The sequence below is a fragment of the Orcinus orca genome, chromosome 16 (genome assembly GCF_937001465.1).
Source record: "Orcinus orca chromosome 16, mOrcOrc1.1, whole genome shotgun sequence".
Lineage (NCBI taxonomy): Eukaryota > Metazoa > Chordata > Mammalia > Artiodactyla > Delphinidae > Orcinus > Orcinus orca.
Window position 1 is genome coordinate 31,482,343 of NC_064574.1, and position 24,586 is coordinate 31,506,928.

The 24,586-nt window shown below is 48.4% G+C and overlaps 1 protein-coding gene across 9 annotated transcripts in view; it reads left to right on the forward strand.

The window, feature by feature from the left end:
- SMOX (spermine oxidase) overlaps window positions 1–24,586 on the forward strand; it is a 66,772-nt gene that overhangs the window by 15,657 nt on the left and 26,529 nt on the right. For 2 of the 9 annotated variants that reach the window (XM_004285283.2, XM_049699484.1), the window contains exons 2-8: window positions 6,602–6,835; window positions 10,394–10,620; window positions 18,416–18,589; window positions 18,752–19,511; window positions 20,213–20,373; window positions 22,226–22,315; window positions 22,751–23,226. In XM_004285283.2, coding sequence (XP_004285331.1) covers window positions 6,628–6,835; window positions 10,394–10,620; window positions 18,416–18,589; window positions 18,752–19,511; window positions 20,213–20,373; window positions 22,226–22,315; window positions 22,751–22,888 — 1,758 coding nt within the window. In that variant the 5' untranslated portion in view covers window positions 6,602–6,627 and the 3' untranslated portion in view covers window positions 22,889–23,226. Of the gene's footprint in view, window positions 1–6,601; window positions 6,836–9,024; window positions 9,103–10,393; window positions 10,621–18,415; window positions 18,590–18,751; window positions 19,512–20,212; window positions 20,374–22,061; window positions 22,316–22,750; window positions 23,227–24,243; window positions 24,319–24,586 lie in introns of those variants that run through there. The other 7 variants (XR_007472212.1, XR_007472213.1, XR_007472211.1 and 4 more) reach the window with 6 other exon arrangements.

The following is a 24,586-nucleotide window of genomic DNA, read 5'->3' on the forward strand; positions in this document are numbered from 1 at the left end:
ACCCAACCCTTTCTCTGACTTCTGTCCATGCTTTCTTCCCCTCCTCCAACCCCACTCAGGTAGTCTCCAGTTTCTGTCTCTGCAGGCAGCTATAAGCTGGGGGTCCTGAAACAATTCACTCAGGTCTATCCCACCTTGCAGAGCATCAAGGGGAACAGAAGCCAGCCAGAGCACTCACCTCTCCAGGAATACCTTCCCCTCCTGCCCACCAGTGCCTTTGTGGGCCATGCCTTTGGCTCTGGCCTCCCCTCCCTCAAACTCTGAGTTTAGGGCTGTCTTTTTCCATGCAATACAGGCTCCCCACTTCTCTTCTGAAAAAGGCTTACAAAGCCTTTTAAAATTGTGTTTTTAGGGACTTTACGCATCTGGTTGCAGGGAACAGGTGTGGGTAATAAAGACATTGTGCTTGGAGAAAAGTCTAAGTGCCAGGAAGGAAGATGGGGCCCCTAGAGCCCCTTCCTCATGTCGGCCTGTGAGGGCCAGAGAACATTGCTGGCTGGAGGGCTCTGCAGAACGAGGCCCCCGTGCCTTGTCTCTTTTATTGATTGAGCTTAGGGTTGGCTAACGGCCACTGTATCTGATGCCTACTCCCCACCCCTTCTCTGGCCAAGACTGGTGGGATGGTCAGGCTGAGTCAGGGTTGGGGGTCAGTCAAACACAGGCTGTGGGATAGTCTGACTGATGTCAGTATCAAGGTCCACTCTGATATTAGGGTTGGGGCCAAGGTTGAGGCTGGAGTCTAAGCTCAGGTGAAGACTTGGGTTCTTTTACACATGAAATGGAGCTCTGGGTCCTGGGACAGGTGGCTCCCTCCTCCGTACTAGTCTCTTTGGGGATTATCCTCCCTCTCCCTCCCACTCTGAGGGGGCCCTGGCAGGTGGCCACACCTTTTACCTGTGCTATCATTTAATTCTCCCAGCAGTCCCACCAGGTAGCTGTATCCCCATTTTACAGATGGGAAAGTTTAAAGACTGAAGGAGGCAGGCAGTTAAGCATCAGACGGGGCTTAGATAACTACGTCCAGGAGGCGGGGTACAGATGCTGTGTCCTTGGGGTGAGTTCAGAGGTATTGGCCAGGTGAGGCCCAGAGAAGGGAAGACACTGGTCTGGGGTCACCTGCCAAGAGAGACTGAGCTGGGGCCCGAATCCAGGTCTCTGGGCTCCCAGGCCAATGTTCTCTCCCTTCCCCCTGTGCCTTCTGGGCTGACAGGCTGCTCCTGCCCTGTCCCCATGTTTATCCACCCCAATCTACCTTCCGTGGCTGGCCAGGCCTGGCCCAGAAATCCGACTTCTTTCACTTCCTGGCTGACTGGCCTGGGTGAGGAAGACTGGGAGGGTCTGGCTGGGAGGAGTTCAGGCTCAGTCTCTCCTTGGGTTTTACGGGTGGGAGGAGCCTCATGGGCAAACACAGAGTCCCTTTGTCTGGGCCACTGTGCAAAGCAGCTGGTCTGGGATTTCTGGGCGTTTTTTACATTTGAAGAATAATTGCATTGTCTGGGGGGTCCTCGAGAATCCAAATCTGCAGCCCCCCCCCGCCCCCAAACTGCCAGGCAGTCCAGAGAGATTCCTCAGGACCAGTACCCCAGCTTCCCTCCCCCTCCCTTCCTCCTGTTAGAAGCCTGAGGCAGAGAGGGATTCCTTCAGGGAAACTGAGGTTGGGTTGCTGCCCTAGGGCACTAGGAGTATCTGTTGGGAGGTGACACTTGTAAGTCCCTGATGGGGAAGGTGCAGGTGGCCCCCAAAGCCCTGGACAGAGCTCACATGAGCAAATGTGTGGCTTGGAGGAGAGAAGCCTGCTTATTGGAAAGGGTGGGCCCATTTTTTTTTTAAATTAATTAATTTTTTTTGGTCACACCATGCGGCATGTGGGATTTTATTAGTTCGCTGACCAGGGATCCAACTCGTGCCCCTTGCGTTGGAAGCACAGAGTCTTAACCACCGGACTGCTAGGGAAGTCCTGGGATGGGCCCATTTTAGAGTGCTTCAGCTGTTGGAGTCTGGACCCTAAGGTCCAGGTGGGCTAAATACCTTGGCCATACTCTTCTCTGGGAAATGGTCATTCATCCTGGAGTGACCTTGGGGAAAGGACAGGGAGACAGACATATTTGGGAGTAGGCGGTGTTCAGAAGGGAGCCAAGGATGGGCAGACTTCTTTTGTTTCTTCTGAGGGGCAACTCTGGAAGGGTATGGGGCACCTGGGAGGCTGGGCCCCTTGTGGCATTGTTTTTGTTGTAGTGGTCAGTGTTAAGGAGGGAAGTGACCTGCTGATTGCCTGATGAGCTGAAGTGGACTCCAACGCTGAGGAGGAAGGGGTGTCCTGCACCAACCTGGGCCACTGACCCTTCTTGTGATTCACTCCCAGGGCCTCCTAATCTTCATCCATCCTTCTTTGGTGACCCTGCCATGGGACAGGACCTTTCTTCCCTCTTCTTTCCCTGCTGCCTTCTTTCCAATTTGGCTTCTTGGGCAGGTTCAGTCAGGGTAGTGTTGGCTCTGGCCTGCAGGGGGAGGTGGTGGCCTGCAGGCCAGAGAAGTGGGGGTGGGGGTGGGGGTGGGGGTGGAGCGGGGTGGGGTAAGGGTGGGAGGCAGTGGGGCATTTGGGCATGTTGAATGGGGGTGGACCTGATTTCTTGAAGCTGCTAGGCATGGCCTGCCTGGGGACACAGCGGCCCCAGCCTCCCACCCCTATTTTGCCTTGGAAACAGGAGCAAGTAGGCAAGTGTCTGTTGCCCTGTGCCTCCCTCCTCCCCCTCCCTGCCTGGCTGAGCCAACACTTTTTTCTTCTCTCCTTTATCTGCTCAAAAAAGTTCAGGGTGTTCTGTTTCTCCTGTGCATACAGATCAAGGAGGGGGATGTTATTTATTTATTTAATTTACTGAAGGCAAGAGAAGGACAGGGAGGCACCAAGGAACATTAAGTGATTCTTCTTAGGCATTTTCTCATAAGATTAAAAAAATTCCAAAGGAAGAGATGACACAAACCAACAGAAAACAAATGTGCCCCCCCCCCGCCCCGCATCCTGAGATAAGAGGGCCCAAAACTCCAGTTCAGCATTTAGCTGAGGGCCCAGCACACAGTGGGTGTTGCTACATACAGTTTTCTCTCTTCCATTCAGTTTGGACCCCAGGGTACATTGGCCCCATGGGCCATTATGGGAGACCATGAGGCAGATGCCTCATTTTTGCCATCTGTGGACTGTGCATGTGGTTTCTCTGGCTTCTTGGGGGAGCCCCAGGGGTTGACAGGCTCATCTGGGACAAGGCCTGCGGAGAGACAGAACTATGGGGTTAGCAGTGGGGGCCAGGGGAATAGGTGACCTATATGGTCCCTGTTTACTTGCTCCCACCATGGCACCATATGTGTGATGTCTCTTTGAGTTGAAGGTCTCTAATATGTTGGGAACTTGGGGTCCTTTCTGTGTTCATCTTAAAGGCAGACTGCCTGCCTGCATTTCCCACAATCCATTCCTGAAGCCTGTACTATAGGCAGTGTATTCATAATTTAGCTACAGAACTTTACAAATGATTTTCCCGCACAAGGCTCTTAAAAATGCTGACAGTCTCTTGACATCCATATAGGGCCTTATTTAACTGTCACATAATGCAGTTAGGACAAGCTGGGCCACTTCAGAGAGAAGGAAAGGGAGGCTGGGAAGCCAGGAAGTTCAGGTAGCCCCCTGGGAATGCACCACTGCCCCAAGCATTCCTTACCTCTACCCAAGGCTGCAGTTTACCCTAATCCCTGGGTTTTCATAGGTGGTGCTCCAGGGAGCCTGGGAGGTTCTGCCATGAGACCTTAGGGACCTCCGGAGGTAGCGGGAACTCCAGTTTCAACCCAGTTACACCCTGGTCTCCACAGGAGCTTTTCGAGAAGGGGTTCCACCAGTAAGGTCTGAAAACCACTGTAGCGATCCCACCCCTTTACTGTGTAAAAGTGGTTGTTTTGGGGAGGGCCGCCTCAGGCTGGGGGTGGGACTGGAGGCCTAGAGAGCAGCGCACAGGCGGAGCCCCCCAGTCCTGGGGAACTGGGGCGTGGGGTCGAGGTGGGCAGTCTCGACTCTGGCTTAGCATAGCAGGGTGCCCAGCTGTGGAGGCCGATAGCAGCAGCTCTTAGCTCCCTGTGTGTTTACAAACCTGACGCAGAGCACGCTCCTTGCCAGCGCCGCGGGGCGGACTCTTCCTCCCTGCTGGCCTCTGGTGCAGTCAGCCACACCCTCACCTCTAATTTTAGTCCTCTAGTCTTCCGCCAGAACCTGGGGGAGGGACGGGAAGGTGGCAGAGGGGGAGAGAAGGAAGGGTAAGGGGGAGGGGAGGTAAGGGCTTGCGCCAGCTCTGACCTCCATGCTCCCAGGAGGCCGAACAGAACATCACTGGGACGGGGGTGGGGGGTGAGGTGGACCGCAGAAGGACAGACAGACATAGGAGGGAGGAATGGGAAAGCCGGGACACAGGCTCTCCTAGAAGAAGGCAGGGATCCAGGCTGTGTGGGGAGCCCCTGCCTCTGAGGGTTTCTGGGCCTCGGGCGCCACCTTCCGGCCCTCTAGGGAACCAGTCCCGCACCGAGTTGGCCGCCCGGGGGTGGGGGTGGGGTGTAGTTTGGAGGGAGTTTGAGAGCAGGAGTGGGGTGACATTCCTGTCCGTGCCCAGGTGTGGCATCGGCAGGTGAAGTGGGCGGGGGAGGTGCAAGGAGCAGCTTCTCAGACTGAGAATATTTAGAAAAAGACCCCTTCTAAAATCTGTGATAAAAAGATGTTAGAGGTGGAGTGGAAATCTAAGTGGTCAGACCTTGAGGCGTGTGAAGGAGGAAGTTAGCGCACAGCTTTTATTTTATTTTTTATAGTGAACCAGGAATGAATATCTGAATAGTTATTGAGATGTATATGCATACATATATGCAGTGAGTGGCACAAATCCTAAGTATACAACTATGTACATTGTGTAACCACCATTCATATAAAGATACATATTCCTTCCATCCCAGAAAGTTCCCTTCTGACCCTTTTCACTCATTCCCCTCCTCCCAGTCTCTCTTCTGTCATCACAGATTCATTTTACCTCTTTATGGATTTCACGTAAATGGAGTCATACCGTATGGAGCTCTTTTGTCTCTGGCTTCTTTTGTTCAATGTAATAGTGTTGAGAGTAGTTTAGTTCTGTTTATTGCTGAAGAATATTCCCTTGTATGAATATGCTACAAATAGGACAGTGTATTTATCTATTCTTCTGTTGACGGACCTTGGGGATATTTGTTTTTGGTTATCATGAATAAAGCTGCTAGGAACATTCTATGTCTATTTGGTGGAGTATACCCTGTTTCTCTTGGGTGTATTCTTGGGAGTGGGACTGCTGTGTCATAGGAAGTGTTTTACTTAGCTTGATTAGGTGTGGGTGACAGCTTTTTATATGCCCCCTGTCCACTGCCCAGCAGCTACTTTCCACTCACACTCACTCCCCTGTTAGGTCCTGGATACTATGGATGGTATGGGTAACTAACTGGACAGTATGCAACTTCTGCCACTGAAACCTTAGGCAGCTTGGGTCAGGAAAGGAATGCGGACAGGATCAGATCTGAGTGGCCCCTTGGGATGGCCCACAGATACCTTCAAACCCTTGTAGTCACTCCAGGAATAGAAGGGTAGCCTCTCCCAGCCCTGGGGCCAGATTCACGGACCCCCTTGGCCTCCCGTCAGCTCCCTAGGCTGGCGTCTCTGAGCAAGCTGGCTTAGCGTAACTGTCAATTTGATGTCTGGCCTCTGGTGCCACGGGTCCTCACGGTCCACTGTTTCCTGGGCTCTTCGCTGCTTTGTGGTGACTGAGGGGCTGGGTGGCCTGGGAAAAAAAACTGGAGACCTACCCGGAATAGCAGAGGTTCATTCGATACCAGCCTCGTGGCACTTTCTGGGGGGAGGGTGGGACTGTGTCCTGCCTACCAAACTGCCACCTCATTGAGGCTGTGAAAAACTAGCTGAAAGCAAGAGGAGAAGAGAAGACAGGGCAAGGGAGAGTGAGTGCCAGGGAAGGGCCAGGGGAGGGAGGGAGAGCAGAGGGTCTAGTGCAGTGTGTGCAAGTATCCTGGGGTTGGCTTCAGCACCCTGAGGTCTGTACAAGCATCCTGGGGTTCATGAGAGCATCCTGAGGTCAGTGTGAGCTGGACCACAGCAGTGGTACTGGGCTGTGCTGGGCTGTGCTAGGCGGTGTTGGTCCAGGGTTAGCAGCACCAGGATCAGTTTCTCCTGATTTTGACCTTCTTGGTCATACAAGACCAAGACTCTTGTCTTACTGACTCTTGTCTCATCCTCGGGGAAGAGGCGGTGCCTACTAGGTTTGAGATGGGATTGATGGATTTCAGGGGTTTGGGGTGGGCTGTCAGCTCTCCTTTTTGCTGATGGGGGCCCACGGTGCATCCTCCCTGCCTGTTTCCTTCCCTGTGGCTCCCTCCCTCCTTCCCCACATCCTTTGGAGTTGGCTCTTCTTGCCCAGGTCCTCGGAAGGGATTGAGAGGGCTCAGGGTCCCCCCTTGAAGGCAGAGCCTGTGAGCATCTCTTGGGGCAGGTGGGAAGTGAAGGCAGAGCAGGTGAGCTGTGACCCCCTGCCCCCTGCAGGTTCCTAGGAGGCGAGTGTGGACGGTATGCAAAGTTGTGAATCCAGTGGTGACAGTGCGGATGACCCTCTCAGTCGTGGCCTGCGGAGAAGGGGACAGCCTCGTGTGGTGGTGATCGGCGCCGGCTTGGCTGGCCTGGCTGCTGCCAAAGCACTTCTGGAGCAGGGCTTTACGGATGTCACTGTGCTTGAGGCTTCCAGCCGCATTGGAGGCCGCGTACAGAGCGTGAAGCTTGGTAAGTGCCTCAGTTCACCTCAGTCCAGTCATCTCCTAAGGTCACTTCTTATCTCCCAGTGCCCTGACCTAGCCTGAAATCTCGTTATTTTATCTTCTTCCCGGGGGTTAGTGTTCTATCATGCATGCTGCCTGGGCATTTTCCCTTCCTTTGCCCCTCTCAGCACCCTTCTGAGGTGGGCAGGATGGGGCTCTGGCCTCTATCTTTGGAACACGATCTAGAGTTCACAGTGTTTAGGAGGGAAAGGACACCCAGGACCAAACTTTGCAGTGGGTAGACTGGTTTCTATTTCACAAGAAGGGGAATTCTGCAAGTTTCTATTAGTTGTTAACTTTTGAGTATGAATTAGTGTTATCATGACTGAGAGCTAGCCCTGGGACAATAGGAGCTAAGGGCAGTGGAGGTGGAAGAAGACTTTGGGCCTCCTTGTGAGTGATGGGCAGGTCTTAGGATTGTCGAGGAGGAGGGTCTCTCCAGGTTGCAGAGAAATAAGGCCTCTGCAGAAAGCAGCCAGATAAGAGACATACCCTAGGGCTGGGCAGGTTTTGCCAGGGGTCCTAGAGGGTGGGAAATTGCCTGAAATGCAGGTGGAAGTCAGGGGGGTTTCCCATCCAGGGGGTCTGACCATGAAAATGGCCCAGTGGGACCACTCATGGTGGCCTGGAGTGTGTGGGCTACACTGACCCTCCAGAGGATTTTGTGTCTGTTGCTACATGGGCAGCAAGGCCAAGCAGATTCTGTGTGCTTACTTTTGATGAATGGGGCAATTGGCTCAGAGAAGTAGGTGGACAGACTTAGAATAAGCAGAGGTTGAGGAGCAACCTTCTCTCTTCTTTCAAAAACTTTGATCACATTAAAAGTCTTCCCTTAGAGTATTTCCTGGAAGGTGTATGTGAAATTATGTCTGTCTTCCCCTGGCACACACAGGAGTATGTGTTGGCAGTGAGGATGAAAGTGCAGTCCAAGGCATGTGCAAACCTGGGGACAGGCAGCTGGGAAGCCCTGAGACTCTTTGCTCAACACCTGATTGGCTGACTAGGAGCCTTAGGGATGGGATGGCTCCATTTGTGGTTCTTGAATCTTGATAAGACATTCAGGGTCTGACATAAAAGCAGAAGACGGGAGGACAAACAGCCCAGTTTCAGTGGTAGTTGGCAGCCGAGACGTGCTGTGCAGGGAAGTGATTGTAGAAGGGAGGGAGGTGGAAAGGATGGGGCTTCAGGAGGCTGAGGGGATGCACATGGCAGGAAGCCTTCCTCAGAGGGGAGGGAGCTTGGGTGGGCCTCAGGTGATGAGGGGAGTTGGATAGGTAGTGAAAAGAAGGAAGGGGGTAATTGCACACATGGAATTGCACACATGATATATGTGAAGAATCAGATCAAGGCAGACCCTGCCAGGATACGGGAGAGCAAATCCAGGCAAGGGCGTATGTGTGTGTGTTGTGTGTGCAGACACCCAGGGCTGAAAGCCCAGGCTGCAGTTGGACCTGCAGCAGTGTGAGATGCTAGCTGTGAATCCCGGTGGTAAGGGCAGCGGCGATGACCAGAAGCCCCAAGGACACCGTGAGGTAGATGTGGAGATGGTGCCTGGTACCCTTTGGATGCAGGATGTAACAAGGATGACAAAGGTGAGAGGCCTGTGGGAGAGGGCAGGAAACATCCTCAGACTGAGGTGTACTCTGGGCTACCCCACCTCCTTGTAAAGCTTGGGGGATGGAGTGGAGCACTGACCTTGCTGCTGACCTTGAGCTGCTCACCTCGTTCCTGCTTATGCCTGGATACCCCATGCCTGGACATCACTGCCCGGTGACTATGACTTGGTGCTCCCTGGTGTACCCTGGGGAGGGTACAGGCCCCTTTTGCTCCTATTGGGAGCTCAAACCAGGCAAAAGACCTTGGGGAGCCTGAGGCTCTAAAGGAGAATTAGTAATAAATGTCCCCAGTGCCCCCCACCCCCACCCCCCAGGAACCCCGTGGAGGAAGAAGGGCACTGGGTTTCTAGCTTTTCGTGCCTTCTGGTCTGCCCACTTTCCCTGGACAAAGGGACCCACACATTGCTGCCTCTGATTCCAGAGTCACCAGGAAATTCTGTCTTGCTGGCTGTGGCTTGATCTTGATTGTGTTTTCTCTTGCTCTGTGTTTGGCACATAGATGCACACAGAGCTTTTCTTTCTTTTTTTTTTTTTTAAGTAACTGATGGTTTAATTAGAAGCAGCCCAGGAAAGAGAAGACACAAAAAAGAGAAATGCCCAGTTCCTGGGGTGAGGGGTGAGTGTTGTCTGTTATAGTGTATTAGATAACTATTGCTGCATTAACAGACCACCCTAAAATGTAGTGGCTTAAAACAACATCATTTTATTTGCTGATATTCTGTGGCTCCAGAAATTTGGGTTTCTCTTCATGGTAGTCACAGTCTAGAGAGTGGAAGCCACACGGTGTCTTGAGGCCTAGGCTCTGAAACCACAGACATTGCTTTCATTGCATTCTGTTAATCAAAGCAAGTCACAAGCCAAGCCCAGAGTCAAGGGGTGCGGAAAGACTCCATCTCTTGATGGCAGGACTGGCAAAGTCACATTGCAAAGGGCCATGTGTGGAAGGATAGGAGGGATTATTGTGACCATCTTGGCAAAAAAGTTACCACACATGATGTCTTGAATCAGGCCTCCAAAAACAAAACGAAACACCAAAAAATGTTCCTGTTTTCCTTTCATTGTTTCAGCTTCCCTGGGAGCTAGGCAAGGGAGGAGACAAATGTATCACAGCATGCAGCATGAGAAAAGGAAACTGAGGCCCAGAAGAGGAAATAGGCACAGGCACAGTGACAACTTGCCTCAGAGCATCTGATACCTTGGCTATGGATGGGGTGGTAAAATGAGCCACCAGCCCTGTCCCAACTGGGCCCAGGAGTTTCCCTCTGCCCCAGTCAGACTCTTAGGGTTCTGCCACCTGTGCCATAGGATGAGAAAGCTTAGTTTTCTCCAGAAGTCTGTTTTAGACTGCCTTGGGGAGGAGTCTTCCAAACTGGAATGTTTGCCTTCTTTCTTCTGCCCCAGACTGTGTTGGGAGGTGACCATTTTCCATCTGGCAGAGTGGCTTAGACTCTTGGGCCACTGGATTTTGAGGAATTGGAATAAGGCCAAATGGGGACCTTGGGTCTGGAAGGCTGGGCCTCCTCACTGGGTATTTCAAGGATCCTTGCTCCCCTCACTGGGCCCATTGTACCCACTGGTACCCATAGAAGTTCTCCTGAGGAGGAGGAGAGGTCTGTTGTCTGGTGTTATCTTAGGAGAGTCTTCTAATTATTCCAGTGAGATGACTTGGTGTCAGATCATAGAGTTATTCAGGGTAGAAGTTAGCTATAAAGTAGAATCCATTTTGTGCCACATGTGGTTTCTACTGAGATATTTTCACTGAAGATTTTGGTTCGTTGCTAGAGCGGTACCTAATCCCCTTCCTTCCCCCTGTTGTTGGGGATGGAAGGATCCTCTTGGAGGAAGGAGGGTGAGGCAGTGTTCTGGCTCTCTTCCTTGCCCCTATAAGAGCCTATTGTCACCATCAGGACACGCCACCTTTGAGCTGGGAGCCACGTGGATCCATGGCTCCCACGGGAATCCCATCTATCATCTAGCAGAAGCCAATGGCCTTCTGGAAGAGACAACTGATGGGGAGCGCAGTGTGGGCCGCATCAGCCTCTACTCCAAGAATGGCGTGGCCTGCTACCTCACCAACCATGGCTGCAGGATCCCCAAGGATGTGGTTGAGGAATTCAGTGATTTATACAACGAGGTGAGGTATTAGGGGGATAGTTGGGCACAAGGGTTTGTGGGGCAGGGAACGCCCTGGCAGTGTGTGTGTGTGTGTGTGTGTGTGTGTGTGTGTGTGTGTGTGTGTATGTATCAGACTTGAGGGGCCTGGGCGACCTGCTGGGGTCTTCTACGATCCTGGTCATGTCTGCACATTCTCTGGGCCCTGCATTTGGAAAATCAGGACAATCTGAGGGTAGAATGAAGACAATGAGTGGAGCAGTACTAGGTAAGAGATTAGTGATACTCATGATTAAATATTTCCCCATAAAGTCCTTAAACATCTTTTATTAGATTTATTACTAGATAAGTGGGTATGATTACTGTTGTTATTGCTCTTGGATACTCTTTTAAATGGTAATTTTAAAATACTTTATTTTCAAATTGTTCCCCGTGTATAGAATTATAACTGCATCTTTTTTTTTTTTTTTTGCATCTTTTTTTTAATTGAAGTGTAGTTGATTTACAGTATTATATTAGTTTCAGGTGTGCAGCATAGTGATTCAACATTTTTATACGTTATACTCCATTTAAAGTTATTACAAAATAATGGTTATATTTCCCTGCTGTGTGCAATATATCCGTGTTGCTTATTTATTTTATACATAGCAATTTGTATCTCTTAATCCCATACCCCTGTCTTGCCCCTCCCCACTTCCTTCTCTCCACTGGTAACCACTAGTTTGTTCTCTATATCTGAGTCTATTTCTGTTTTGTTCTGTTCATTCCTTTTATTTTGTAGATTCCACATATCAGTGATAACATAGAGTATTTGTCTTTCTCTGTCTCACTTATTTCACTAAACCTCTAGGTCCATTCATGTTGTTGCAAATGGCAGATTTTCATTCTTTTTTATGGCTGAGTAAAATTCCATTGTGTATGTATATATTATATTATATATATAATATATATAACTATATAACTATATATTTTATATCTGTCTACCTATCTGTCTAACATCTTCTTTATCCATTCATCTGTTGATGGGCACTTAGGCTGCTCCCATAGCTTGGCTATTGTAAACAATGTTGCAGTGAACTTTGGGGTATAAATATCTCTTCAAATTAGTGTTTTCTTTTTCTGTGGATATATACCCAGGAATGGAATTGCTGGGTAATATGGTAGTTATATTTTTAATTTTTTGAGGAACATCCATAGTGTTTTCCACAGTGGCTGCACGAATTTACATTCCCAGCAACAGTGCACAAGGGTTCCCTTTTCTCCACATCCTCACCAACATTTATTATTTGTGTTCTTTTTGATGATAGCTGTTCTGACAGGTGTGAGCTGATATCTCATTGTCATTTTAATTTGCATTTCTCTGATGATTAGCTGCGTTGAGCATCTTTTCATGTTCCTGTTGGCCATCTGTATAACATCTTTGGAAAAATGTCTATTCAGATCTTCTGCCCATTTTTTAATCGAGTTGATAGCTTTTTTGATATTGAGTTGTATGAGCTGTTTATATATTTTGGATATTTACCCCTTATTGGTCATATCATTAGCAAATACTTTCTTCCATTCGGTAGGCTGGCTTTTTTTTTGTTAATGGTTTCCTTTGCTGTGCAAAAACTTTTAGGTTAAATTAAATTAAATTTGTTTTTGCTTTTGTTTCTTTTGCCTTAGGAGACTGATTGAAAAAAAAATTGCTACAATTTATGTCAAAGAGTGTTCTGCTTATGCTCTTCTAGGAGTTTCCATTGTTACGTTTAGGTCTTTAATCCATTTTGAGTTTAGTTTTGTATATGGTGTGAGAAAGTGTTCTAATTTCACTGTTTCACATGTGGCTGTTCAGTTTTCCCAACACCACTTATTGAAGAGACTGTCTTTTTTCCATGTATATTCTGCCTCCTTTATCAAAGATTAATTGTGTGTGGGTTTATTTCTGGGCTCTCTGTTCTGTTCCATTGATCTATGTGTCTCTTTTTATGCCAGTACCATGCTGTTTTGATTGCTGTAGCTTTGTAGTATAGTCTGAAGTCAGGGAGTGTGATACCTCCAGCTTTGTTCTTTTTTCTCAAATTTCATTGACAATTTGGGATCTTTAGTGGTTCCATATAAATTTCTTTTTTCTTTTTTTTTTTTTTGCGGTACATGGGCCTCTCACTGTTGTGGCCTCTCCCGTTGCGGAGCACAGGCTCCGGACACGCAGGCTTAGCGGCCATGGCTCATGGGCCTAGCCGCTCCGCGGCATGTGGGATCTTCCTGGACTGGGGCACGAACCCGTGTCCCCTGCATTGGCAGGTGGACTCTCAACCACTGTGCCACCAGGGAAGCCCTCCATATAAATTTTAAGATTATTTTTTCTAGTTATGTGCAAAATGTCATGGGTATTTATAACTGATTTTTATTTATTGATTTTAGCTACCTTGCTAAATTATTATTTTAACTCTAATACTATATCTATTAATATACCACATTAATTTATGTTCTAATGGTATTTTGGAATTTTATGTGTATAATCCTATATACCAAAAGAATGAGAATTTTGCTTTTTCCTTTCTAATCCTCAGACCAGCGTTGTCCAATAGAATTTTCCACGATAATGAAGATGTTTTAGACATCTATCCAGTTTGGCAGTCACTAGCCACATGTGGCCTTTGAGCTCTTGAAATGTAGCTAGTAATACTGAGAAACTAAATGCTTAATTTAATTTTAAATTGCTATAGAGATCTAGTGGCTATTGTATTAGACAGCATAACTTAAAACTATTAATTTTTTTTTCTTGCCTTACTGCACTGTCAATCTCCAGTACAGTGTTGGATAGAAATATCAATGACACACATCCTTGTCTTATTCAGGTTTTTAAAAAGAATGTTAATATTTTTAGTAACTTTCAGTGGTGCTGTGAACTGCAAAGAACAAGCAAGGTAACATGTAGATCTTGCCTTCTGATAGCTTGTCATTTATAGTGTAATGACCCTTCACTTCAGGTCAGTAAATTGGTCAACAGCCACCTATTGTACATTTTCTATGTCTTTTGGGCATGGGAAAGGAGAAATGACTCTTGCTTTGGGGTTATCCCTGCTCAGTGGAGGGCAGGCACACTCACTGTCTTATGTGTGTGCACCCACATAGTATGTTATGTACAATCCTATAGTGTTGTGTGTTCTCACTTCTAATATTATTATTAAGCAGGTAAGAATTAGTATTCTTCAAAGTAGACCTTCTTGGTCTACTGGGAATCAGTCACGTCCTGATTCCCATGTTATTGTGAGTGCTTCAAGCCTGGATGCCTCTTGAGAATGACTTTCAGGGTCCATGACTTACTTGTTCTTTTAAATGTCCCTCAAAGTAGATCATCATCAACTTCTGCTTGTGGGTTTGATTTTTGAAAGCCAAGAGTGTGAGTCATGGAAAGTAGGATGGATAAAGGTGGGTTATCACTCTGGGTGGTGCTGCTTTGGGTCAGAAGGAAGAGGTGTTAATGAAGTCAAAAGAGAGATTTCCTTATATAGCTGTTAGACAGTGCTGGAGGCCATTCTGAAGAGGTGTGCTCTAAGAATGTGAAGCCTTGCCTGAGGGTGGTTTCATAATAAATATGTAGTCTCCCTCCCAAGGTGATGACTTTGAAGGGCTACTCATTTGAATGTATTATATTTGTTAACAAATAAATGAGTTTGTTCAGTAGTTAACATACAGAGCTTAATCTCTGTAGCAAGATTACCTTGATTCAAATATTGGGTTGGCTAAACAGTTCATTCGTTTTTTTCCGTAAGATGGCTCTAGTAGTACTTTGTTGTCTTTAAATTCATTCAGAACAATTTTGTTAGATTGTATTGTGACAGCTGTCATATCAGCGTGCATTTAAAAAAAAACTTATCAAAATTGGTGAATTTTTATGTAGCCATTTTAATATTGAAGATGGAAGAAAAATAGCAACATTTTCAGCATATTATGCTTTATTATTTCAAGAAAGGTGAAAATGCAACTGAAACGCAAAAAAAGATGTGCAGTGTATGGAAAAGGTGCTGTGACTGATCAAACGTGTCAAAAGTGGTTTGTGAAGTTTCATGCTGGAGATTTCTTGCTGGACAATGCTCCATGGTCGGGTAGACCAGTTGAAGCTGATAGCGATCAAATCGAGACATTAATTGAGTATGATCAACGTTATACCACGCGGGAGATAGCCGACATACTCAAAATATCCAAATCAAGCGGTGAAAATCGTTTGCACCAGCTTGGTTATGTGAATCACTTTGATGTTTGGGTTCCACAAAAGTTAAGCGAAAAAACCTTCTTGACTGTATTTCTGCATGTGATTCTGTACTTAAACATAATGAAAATGGTCCGTTTTTAAAACAAATTGTGATGGGCAATGAAAAGTGGATACTGTACAATAATGTGGAACGGAAGAGATGGTGGGGCAAGCTAAATGAACCACCACCAACTACACCAAAGGCCGTCTTCATCCAAAGAAGATGATGTTGTGTATATGGTGGGATTGGAAGGGAGCCCTTTATTATGAGCTCCTTCTGGAAAACCAAATGATTAATTCCAACAAGTACTGCTCCCAATTAGAAAGCAACAGTCGAGGAAAAGTGTCTGGAATTAGTCAACAGAAAATGCATAATCTTCCATCAGGATAACGCAGGACCTCATGTTTCTTCAATGACCAGGCAAAAACTGTTACAGCTTGGCTGGGAAGTTCTGATTCATCCGCCGTATTCACCAGACATTGCAACTTTGGATTTCCGTTTATTTCGGTCTTTACAAAATTCTCTTAATGGAAGAAATTTCAATTCCCTGGAAGACTGTAAAAGGCACCTGGAACAGTTCTTTGCTCAAAAAGGTAAAAAGTTTTGGGAAGATGGAATTATGAAGGTGCCTGAAAAATGGCAGAAGGTAGTGGGACAAGATGGTGAATATGTTGCTCAATAATGTTCTTAGTGAAATTGAAAAATGTGTCTTTTATTTTTACTCAAAAACCAAAGGTACTGGGACTTCCCTGGTGGTGCAGTGGTTGGGAGTCCGCCTGCCAGTGCAGGGGACACGGGTTCGAGCCCTGGTCCGGGAAGATCCCACATGCCTTGGAGCAACTGGGCCCGTGCTCCACAACTACTGAGCCTGCGCTCTGGAGCCTGCGAGCCACAACTACTGAATCCCGTGCGCCTAGAGCCTGTGCTCTGCAACAAGAGAGGCCACCGCAATGAGAAGCCCACGCACCACAATGAAGACCCAACGCAGCTAAAGATAAATAAATAAATTTATAAAAAACAAAAAAAACCCGAAGGTACTTTTTGGCCAACCCAATACCAGTTCTACCATTTATTAGCTGCATAATCGTGAGCAAGTTATTGAGCCTCTCTGAGCCTTACTTTCCTCACCTGTAAAATGGACACAGTTATACCTACTTCATAGTGTTATGACGGTTAAATGAGATCCCAATGAAAAGTGCTTAATGAGGATTGGGGTGAGTATTATTAGCTGTTACAGACCTGTCCCATTTCCCTTGCATCACATTGGGAAGATGTCATTTAACCCAGGACAGGAGACTGAACATGACAAATGCATGTTCAGTTAAGGCTGTCCTAGTCAGTGGTTGACACAAAGAATCACATAGATGGACTAAATTTGTTTGTCCTCAGTTGGGCATTTTGGCCTTTAGTTAACATAAGCTGACTAGCTACTGTGTTGCTTATCACTGAAGGGAAAAGCCCGGGGTAGGGAGGAGGCAAGTTGAAAGCCTGACTCCTTGGCAGTGGAACTGGGTGAGGAATTTGCTGAGGAATCCAGTTAAGACCAAACGCCCAGCATCTTGAGACTGTAGGGAGAAGAAAAAGAGATAATTTAAGTCATTTTCTTCTTTATATTCAGAGACATGTTTAATTCCTGTTTCTATCTTATGTGGAGGCTTTTCCCTTGAGTGGAGTGGTGGGGGGTGGGCCATGCCACTTTCCTTCCTCTACTCAGCAGCCCCAGGGCCGGGCTGCAGGGCAGACATATTCCTATGAATGTGTGTTGACCAAATTCAGACTCACTTTAGGAGGGGAAACACGCCATTAATCAGCATCAGCCACAGATGTTTGGCCAAGGAGCCCAAACTTACCAGTGTCCTGGGAGGGAGAGTGGGCATGTGATCATGCTCACAACCCTTCAGTGATGCCAGGGTCTTTTTTTTTTTTTTAATACATTTATTTATTTTTGGCTGCATTGGGTCTTTGTTGCTGCTCACGGGCTTTTCTCTAGTTGCAGTGAGCGGGGGCTATTCTTCCTTGCAGTGCGCGGGTTTCTCATTGTGGTGGCTTCTCTTGTTTGCAGAGCATGGGCTCCAGGCGTGCAGGCTTCAGTAGCTGCGGCACGCGGGCTTCAGTAGTTGCAGTGTGCAGGTTCAGTAGTTGTGGCTCATGGGCTTAATTGCTTCGCTGCATGTGGGATATTCCTGGGCCAGGGCTTGAACCCATGTCCCCTGCATTGGCAGGTGGATTCTTAACCACTGCGCCACCAGGGAAGTCTGCCAGGGTCTTAGATAAAGTCCAGGGTCCTTGACATGACTGTTAGTTCTTCGTGCCCTGGCCCTTGCCTGCCTTTCCAAAGTCCTCTCTTGCAACTGTCTTTCTCCTCACTGCCCACTTCAGCAAGACAGAGCCACTTTGCATCTTACACTCTCCCTCTCCCCTGTCTTTGAATATGCTGTTCCTTCTGCCTGAAATACTTTCCCTCTCCTTTCCACTGCCTACTTGGTTATCTCCTGACTGTCCAAGGTTTTCTGAGCTGATCTCACAACCCCTGGGTTCTTTCTTGTCACAGCACATCATATAGAAACAGCCCAGTTATGATATCTCTCCAGCTTGAGTGAGGACCAGAGCTTGGTTCCATGTCCGTCTTCCTCAACATTACAACTTGTGTTGGGCACATAGCCCAGTAAGTGTTTGTTGAGTGAGTGTTGGGGCTCAGACCTTGCCCTTTGGGGATCCCAGCCTGACCCAGGACTGGCTTACTTTCCTCAGGGAGACCTGCCCAGTGTTTGGTGGGAGTTATGTATCAGGCAGGCAGGGAAGGCAATAGGCCCCCACTCCAAGGAACTGTTCATTGCTTTTTGTTGATGAAGTGTGGTCTGGAGTTCTTGCCAAAATATGCCCGTGAAGTGTACTTCCATTCCTTGGTGCACTGGGGCCTCCTTCCTCTCCACATGCCCTGCCCCAACATGGCCATCTTCCTTAAATGCGTCTGGGTCCTGCAGTAAAGGGTACACTTTGTGTGGACCTGAGTATGATTGGGAGGGTCTCCAGAAAGATCAGATTTCAAGGCCCCTACTGCTCCCTCTCCCACAAAACACTGGCCAGACCACAGCTCCAGACTGCCCTCCTGGGATAGGGTGAAGCAGATACACCTGAGCGGGAATGTCAGGGGAAGAATTTGTGCATTTGGTTCTTGGAAAAGGGAAATGTGTGTAGACCTGGGTTCTTCAGTGGGCAGTATGCTCAGCCATGTAGAGCGCATGTAGGGGCAGTACCTTCCCCACAGGCTGTATAGGCACCAGACATTTCACTTTGTTCTAAGCAGGGGCTGAGTAAGAGAGCCTCTGGGACCCACCCCACCTCCTGTGTGTGGAAGCAAGGAAGCTGACTGCCCAGATTCAGCCCCAAACCTCGATTTTGTTGGTTCAGCCTCAGTGCAGCACTGAGCACGACGTTGATTTACCAAAGGAGAGGCCCCGTGGGCTTAGCACATCCGGGAACACCTTGGAGGTGGTGACTACTGAATTGGAGCTCTTAGGTCTGAGATGGAGGTAGGATGAGTGAATGTGTTTTCAGTCTCCTGGGGTCTCTTTGTAGGTCTATAACTTGACCCAAGAGTTCTTCCGGCACGGTAAACCAGTCAATGCTGAGAGTCAGAACAGCGTGGGGGTGTTCACCCGAGAGGAGGTGCGCAACCGCATTAGGGATGACCCTGATGATCCAGAGGCCACCAAGCGCCTGAAGCTCGCCATGATCCAGCAGTACCTGAAGGTATCTTTGCCATCTCGGAGCTCTGTTGAGTACAAATGCCAGAGTGAGGAAGACTGACCCTGGGGAATCTGGGTCCGAGGAGGGCGGCACTGCCCTAAAGTCCTGCTCCTACCCCTGCCCAGCCTTGGCGGTCACCTGGCTCCCCTCTGGCTCTTCCCACAGGTGGAGAGCTGTGAGAGTAGCTCGCACAGCATGGACGAGGTGTCCCTGAGCGCCTTTGGGGAGTGGACTGAGATTCCCGGTGCCCACCACATCATCCCCTCGGGCTTCATGCGGGTTGTGGAGCTGCTGGCTGAGGGCATCCCGGCCCACATCATCCAGCTGGGGAAACCCGTCCGTTGTGTTCACTGGGACCAGGCCTCGTCCCACCCTTGGGGCCCTGAGATTGAGCCCCGGGGTGAGGGTAACCATAATCATGACACTGGGGAGGGCAGCCAGGGTGGAGAGGAGCCCCAGGGGGAGAGGCAGGATGAGGATGAGCAGTGGCCGGTGGTGGTGGAGTGCGAGGACTGTGAGGTGATCCCAGCGGACCACGTGATTGTGACCGTGTCGCTGGGCGTGCTCAAGATGCAGCATGCCAGCTTCTTCCGGCCAGGCCTGCCCGCTGAGAAGGTGGCTGCCATCCACCGACTGGGCATCGGCACCACCGACAAGATCTTTCTAGAATTTGAGGAGCCCTTCTGGGGCCCCGAGTGCAACAGCCTACAGTTTGTGTGGGAGGACGAGGCGGAGAGCCACACGCTCACTTACCCACCCGAGCTCTGGTACCGCAAGATCTGTGGCTTTGATGTCCTCTACCCGCCTGAGCGCTACGGCCACGTGCTGAGTGGCTGGATCTGTGGGGAGGAGGCCCTTGTCATGGAGAAGTGTGATGACGAGGCAGTGGCTGAGATCTGCACAGAGATGCTGCGGCAGTTCACAGGTGCGTCCCTGTCCCTGTCCCGCTGCCTGCTCCATGGGCCTCGCTGCGTCTGCCCTCCTCCGCTAGACCCTCTGGGTCTCCTGAACTGTGTGCTAGCATCCTCGTCCCTAGGTCGTGACACTGAGGTGGTGTGCCCACTGGGAGAGATGCGGTAGGGCACTGCGTCTTGGCCTTGGCCTCCTAAATTGCAGGCTCTCCCCCTGTTTGGAACTTGAGACACTCAAAACCACAGGCTCTGTATTTCTTCTCTGTTTCTAAGGGCTGTTGGTGAAAAACTCAGATTTCACCGCAAAACCTCAGATTGCCGATTTCCTACTCATGTTGTCTTGCTAAGAGATGGATTTGTGGTTTTTTTCTGTCTGATTTTTAGTTGAACATCTTTCCTCCACTATCCCAGAAGAGCCTCACAAGAACCCCTAAAATTGGAAGGGGGAACATTATTATCTGGAATGTTTTTCAGATAGGAAAATTAAGGTCCACAGAGAGGAGGTATTTTGCTGGGGGTCACAACGAGGCGTTGAGGGGTACACAGCTTGAACCCCAGCCTCCATCCCTCCCTCCTCCATACTCCATGTTTATCCGTAGCAGCCTGGCCTTCCTGGAGCCCTAGAGGTAGAGTGGGAGTTGTCTTCTCAGGGCTGTCTTCTGTGTGAAGCCATTTCATATTCTCCCCCCACTTGGCTCTTCTCACTCCCCAACAGGGAACCCCAACATTCCAAAGCCTCGGCGAATTCTGCGCTCAGCCTGGGGCAGCAACCCCTACTTCCGGGGATCCTATTCATATACACAGGTGGGCTCGAGTGGGGCAGATGTGGAGAAGCTGGCCAAGCCCCTGCCATACACGGAGAGCTCCAAGACAGCGGTGAGTGTGGGTGTGCTGGGTATGTGAGGGAGGGGGTGCAGAGTGAGGGGATCTGTGAGGGGTGCGGTGGGCATTTTGTATGTGTGTTTGGTCCAGGGGAGGAGTGGGAGGGTAGTGTTCACTGAGGAGTGCCAAGGTAAGATAGATGGAGTAGCTCCCATAATGAAGGAGAAAACAGACAATGTGCACTCAACATCTGCAAGAACAGAGTCAAATTGAGATGTGTTAAACTCTTTCTTGAGGTTATAAAAACTGAGCCATTTAATGCTGTGCTGTCCAATATGGTAGCCATTAGCTTTAAAGTAATAAATCCAACATTTTGTTCGTCAGTTGCACTAGCCACCATTCAAGTTTGAGAGCCACGTGTCACTCATGGTTACAATGTTAGAGTGTGTCACTATAGAGCATTTCTGTCATCGTGGAAAGTTCTTTTGGACAGCACTGACCGAGTATGTTTTGTTTATTTTCCCCAATATGTTTTAGAAAATAAAATTGAGAATACTGACCCTCCCCCAAATTACATCAACTATGTAATAATATACACAGAAAAATAATAAATTGAAAAGAAATTATCTCTATATATTTCTGTTCCCATGAAGTAAATTTTGAGTTTTCCCCACCAAGCACACACATACAATAAATGTTAAAACCCCAACAGAATTATATTTAAAATAATTCTTTGGTGTAATTGGTGAAGAAGATTGTAGTCAACCAATATGTGTTGTGCCTGCCCTGGCTGTGCTCAGGGGGAGAGAGGAAAAGGCCTTCACTGCTGCTACAGCCATCCTCCTGAAAAGCACACCTTTTCTTGTCACCTGCATCAGTTAGGACTAGTGCATATAACAAAAAGCAAAACAAAACAAACTGTGGTTTAAACAAGATGGAACTTTACTTAGGTCACATAAAAGGAAATCCGGAGGTAGGTGTCAGGGCCCAGCATCAGTAGCACCTGGCTCCATCTTCCAGGCCACCTTGTGGTCCAAGAGGTCTGTGGAGGCTGCTGCTCTTGCTCTCATATCTGTGACAGGCTGATGGGTAAAAGAAGGGAACCCCTGGGCTGAGTCAGTGTTTCTGAGCAACAGTGAACTTGAAGTTGATTGGCTAGAACTTAGTCACATGACTCCACCAGCTGCTAGTGGGATACTAGGTTGGGATACATCTTTTTTTTTTTTTTCCCGGATGGCAATGGACCCAGTTAAAAGACAGGATTTTTGTTACTGAGGAGAAAGAGAATGGATGTGGGAGTAGGGAGCTTGCCCTCTGCCACAATATGTGCCCCCTTTTCAGCTTAACCACCTCTGTGGGCTCTTTGTTGGTGGGTTAAAACCTCACTACTCAAGGTGGGTGGTCCATGGACAAGCAGCACTGGCATCATGTGGGAGCATGTTAGATGTGCAGACTCTCAGCCCACCCCAGACCTGGTGAATTAAAAACTGCATCCTACCAGGGTCCCCAGCTGGTACCTTTGCACATTCAGTTTGAGATGTACTGGAGTAAAATCCAAACTCAAGCTTGGAATGCAAGCATTAGTTCTGTGCTTGGACCCCACCTAAACAGCCTCCTTTCTTAAGGTTGAGCCCTGGCTATACCAAAATTCTCACTGTCTCCTAGACCAGGCCTGTTTTGGTGCATTTTTGCCCCCATTTTTCCTTCTTCCTGAAACGTCCTTTGCCTGTTTATTTATCCAGCATCTTCCGAGAAGAAGCCCAAAGGTCCTGTCCTCTGGGAAGCTTTGTGTGATCTCCCTGACAGTGGGCCTCTTTCCTGGGCTCTCAGCACCTCGCCCAAACACCCATCACGTCACGTATGACGCCATTTAGTAATTGGGTTTCGTGTCTGGCTTCCCCACCAGCAAGGAAGCTCCTCAAAGCAGCTGCCTGGTCACCTTTTATCTTCCAAGTGCCCAGAACAGTCCCTGGAACCTAATAGAGGCTCCATAAAGGTTTGTTAAATTACTGCCTAACTTTATTGAGTGCTTATATTCTTTCAGGTTCTGAGTCCTTTAGATACATTATTTCACTTAATTCTTACACCCACTCTCAGAAGTAGAGGGTATAAACCCATTCTGGAGATGAGAAAATCAAAGCTTAGGGAGGTTAACTCATTCCCTGAGTTCACTAGTAAGAGGCACAGTGAGTCTCTGAAATTGTAGAGACAGGACTCATGAAAGCCTCAGAGCAGAAAGGACTGAGGCCTGGATGTTTGGGGAAGAAGCAGGGGAAGATGGGGATGGGCAACTCCTCATCCTGTGGAAATAGTACCTGCATCTCAGATGCCTGCTTATTCCTCTCTGACTTGTAGTATGGATGGGTGGTTCTGGGGCAGACAGGTAGCCTTTCTTGCTCCTCCACCTTCACTTCCCTGTCCCCCTGCCCAGCCCATGCAGGTGCTGTTCTCAGGTGAGGCCACCCACCGCAAGTACTATTCCACCACCCATGGTGCTCTGCTCTCTGGCCAGCGCGAGGCTGCCCGTCTCATTGAGATGTACCGAGACCTCTTCCAGCAGGGGACCTGAGGGCCTCCTCGCTGCCGAGCGTGTTCCTTAAAGAACCACTAACTTGTGACTTTCAGCCCTGCCCCTTGCTGTTGTGTACTCCTCATTTCCTAATCCTCTGGAGAATGGATTTGTATCTTTTGTAGAGCTAGACATCTAAATGGCTTCAGACCTGGCCCTGTAGCTTTTCCTTTTCTCCTTGCTGGGTGGTGACCAGGGTGGGGTCTGTTGATTTACCTCTGTGCTCTGACCTCTGACCTCCCCATGCCTCCCCTCATCTCTGAACTTGTTATTGTAAGTGCCTTCAATACTCTGCATTTTGGGATAATAAAAGAGTCTTGCCCTTCCTGTGCTCCTCAGCTTCTCTCTTCCGTTTTTCTTAGCCTTGTGTGTATATGTGTGTGTGTGTGTGTGTGTGTGTGTGTGTGTGTACGTGTGTGTATGTGTGTCTGTGTTTATCTGTCATATCCTCTTTGAGTGAAAGGATGGTGGGGGTGCTGTGGTCTGGCTATACCCCCAGAAAGGAAGGTGCCTGCCTTTAGTGGAAGGGGCATCCCCTCACCCCAATCTGTTTGTGGTTGTTTCCTTTCCTGCCCGTGAGACCCCTCTGGAGTAAGGGCCCCTCACTGCCCAGCCTCAGCTCCTTCAGGACAGGCCTGGGTCTGCCTGTTGGCCATTTGCCAGACTTCTCAGAGCCTGATCGGGTAACATGGCCACATGGAGTGAAGGTGAGTTTTATGGGAGGGGACACCTGTTGTGGCTCCATGCCAAGCTCAGATGTGTTAATTATTAATCAGTGTCACCTGGCCACAGGGCCCTGGGTCTGGCCCTTGGCTTAGCTTCTGTTGACTTCGGGGAAGGTGGATAGTCCAGCCATTTTTTTGCTGAGTGAAAACACAGACACTCACATATACACCCCTTATATACCCACACACACATACATCACTCCCACACAGATACACTACCCCACACCCTTACACCTATACGCAACTACACTTACACACATGCATAAAACCTTAAAGAACATTTAGTCATTTTCTTACTCCAGATTTCTAGTGACAGAGTTTGAATTCTATAGGGTTGAGGGGTTGGGTGGTGGAGGAAGTGATGAAAAGTCAGGTGCACCCCCTGGTCTAACTCTATGAACTTAGGTTGGGTCCACTCTTCAGAAGTATAGGGCAGTGCCCTTGATATGACTCTACGTCCTTTCCCCCTTCACCTCAGGCTGTGATGGACATGTCTAACACATAGATATTCCTCTGCACGCCTCCCTGCACCTGCCTGCACATCCCTACATGCACACCCTCCTACATGCATATACACCCCTACACACACACCTACATGGACATATCTAATAGGCATCCTTGCTTTGCCAGGGTTGACCCACCAGACATCCCTCATGGAGTTTATGTCAGGGATTCATGTTCGCCTGATGCATAACTTGAAAAACTGTAAGTATATATTTAAAAAATTTTTTTGAATAGAGGATCTATCAATGTAGTTAAAGCTCTAAAGTCATAAAAGGATACACTGAACAACCTCCTCCCACGCCTGTCCCCAATACCATTGCCACTTCCAATGGCCCCGTGTTATTAGTATCTTGTGTATCCGTTTTTAGATATGTCACTGTAAATGTATACTGTTCTCTCTCCTTTTTATGCTAAAGTGACAAAGTATTCATCCTGTTCTGCATTTTGCTTGTTTTAGTTAACATAATGT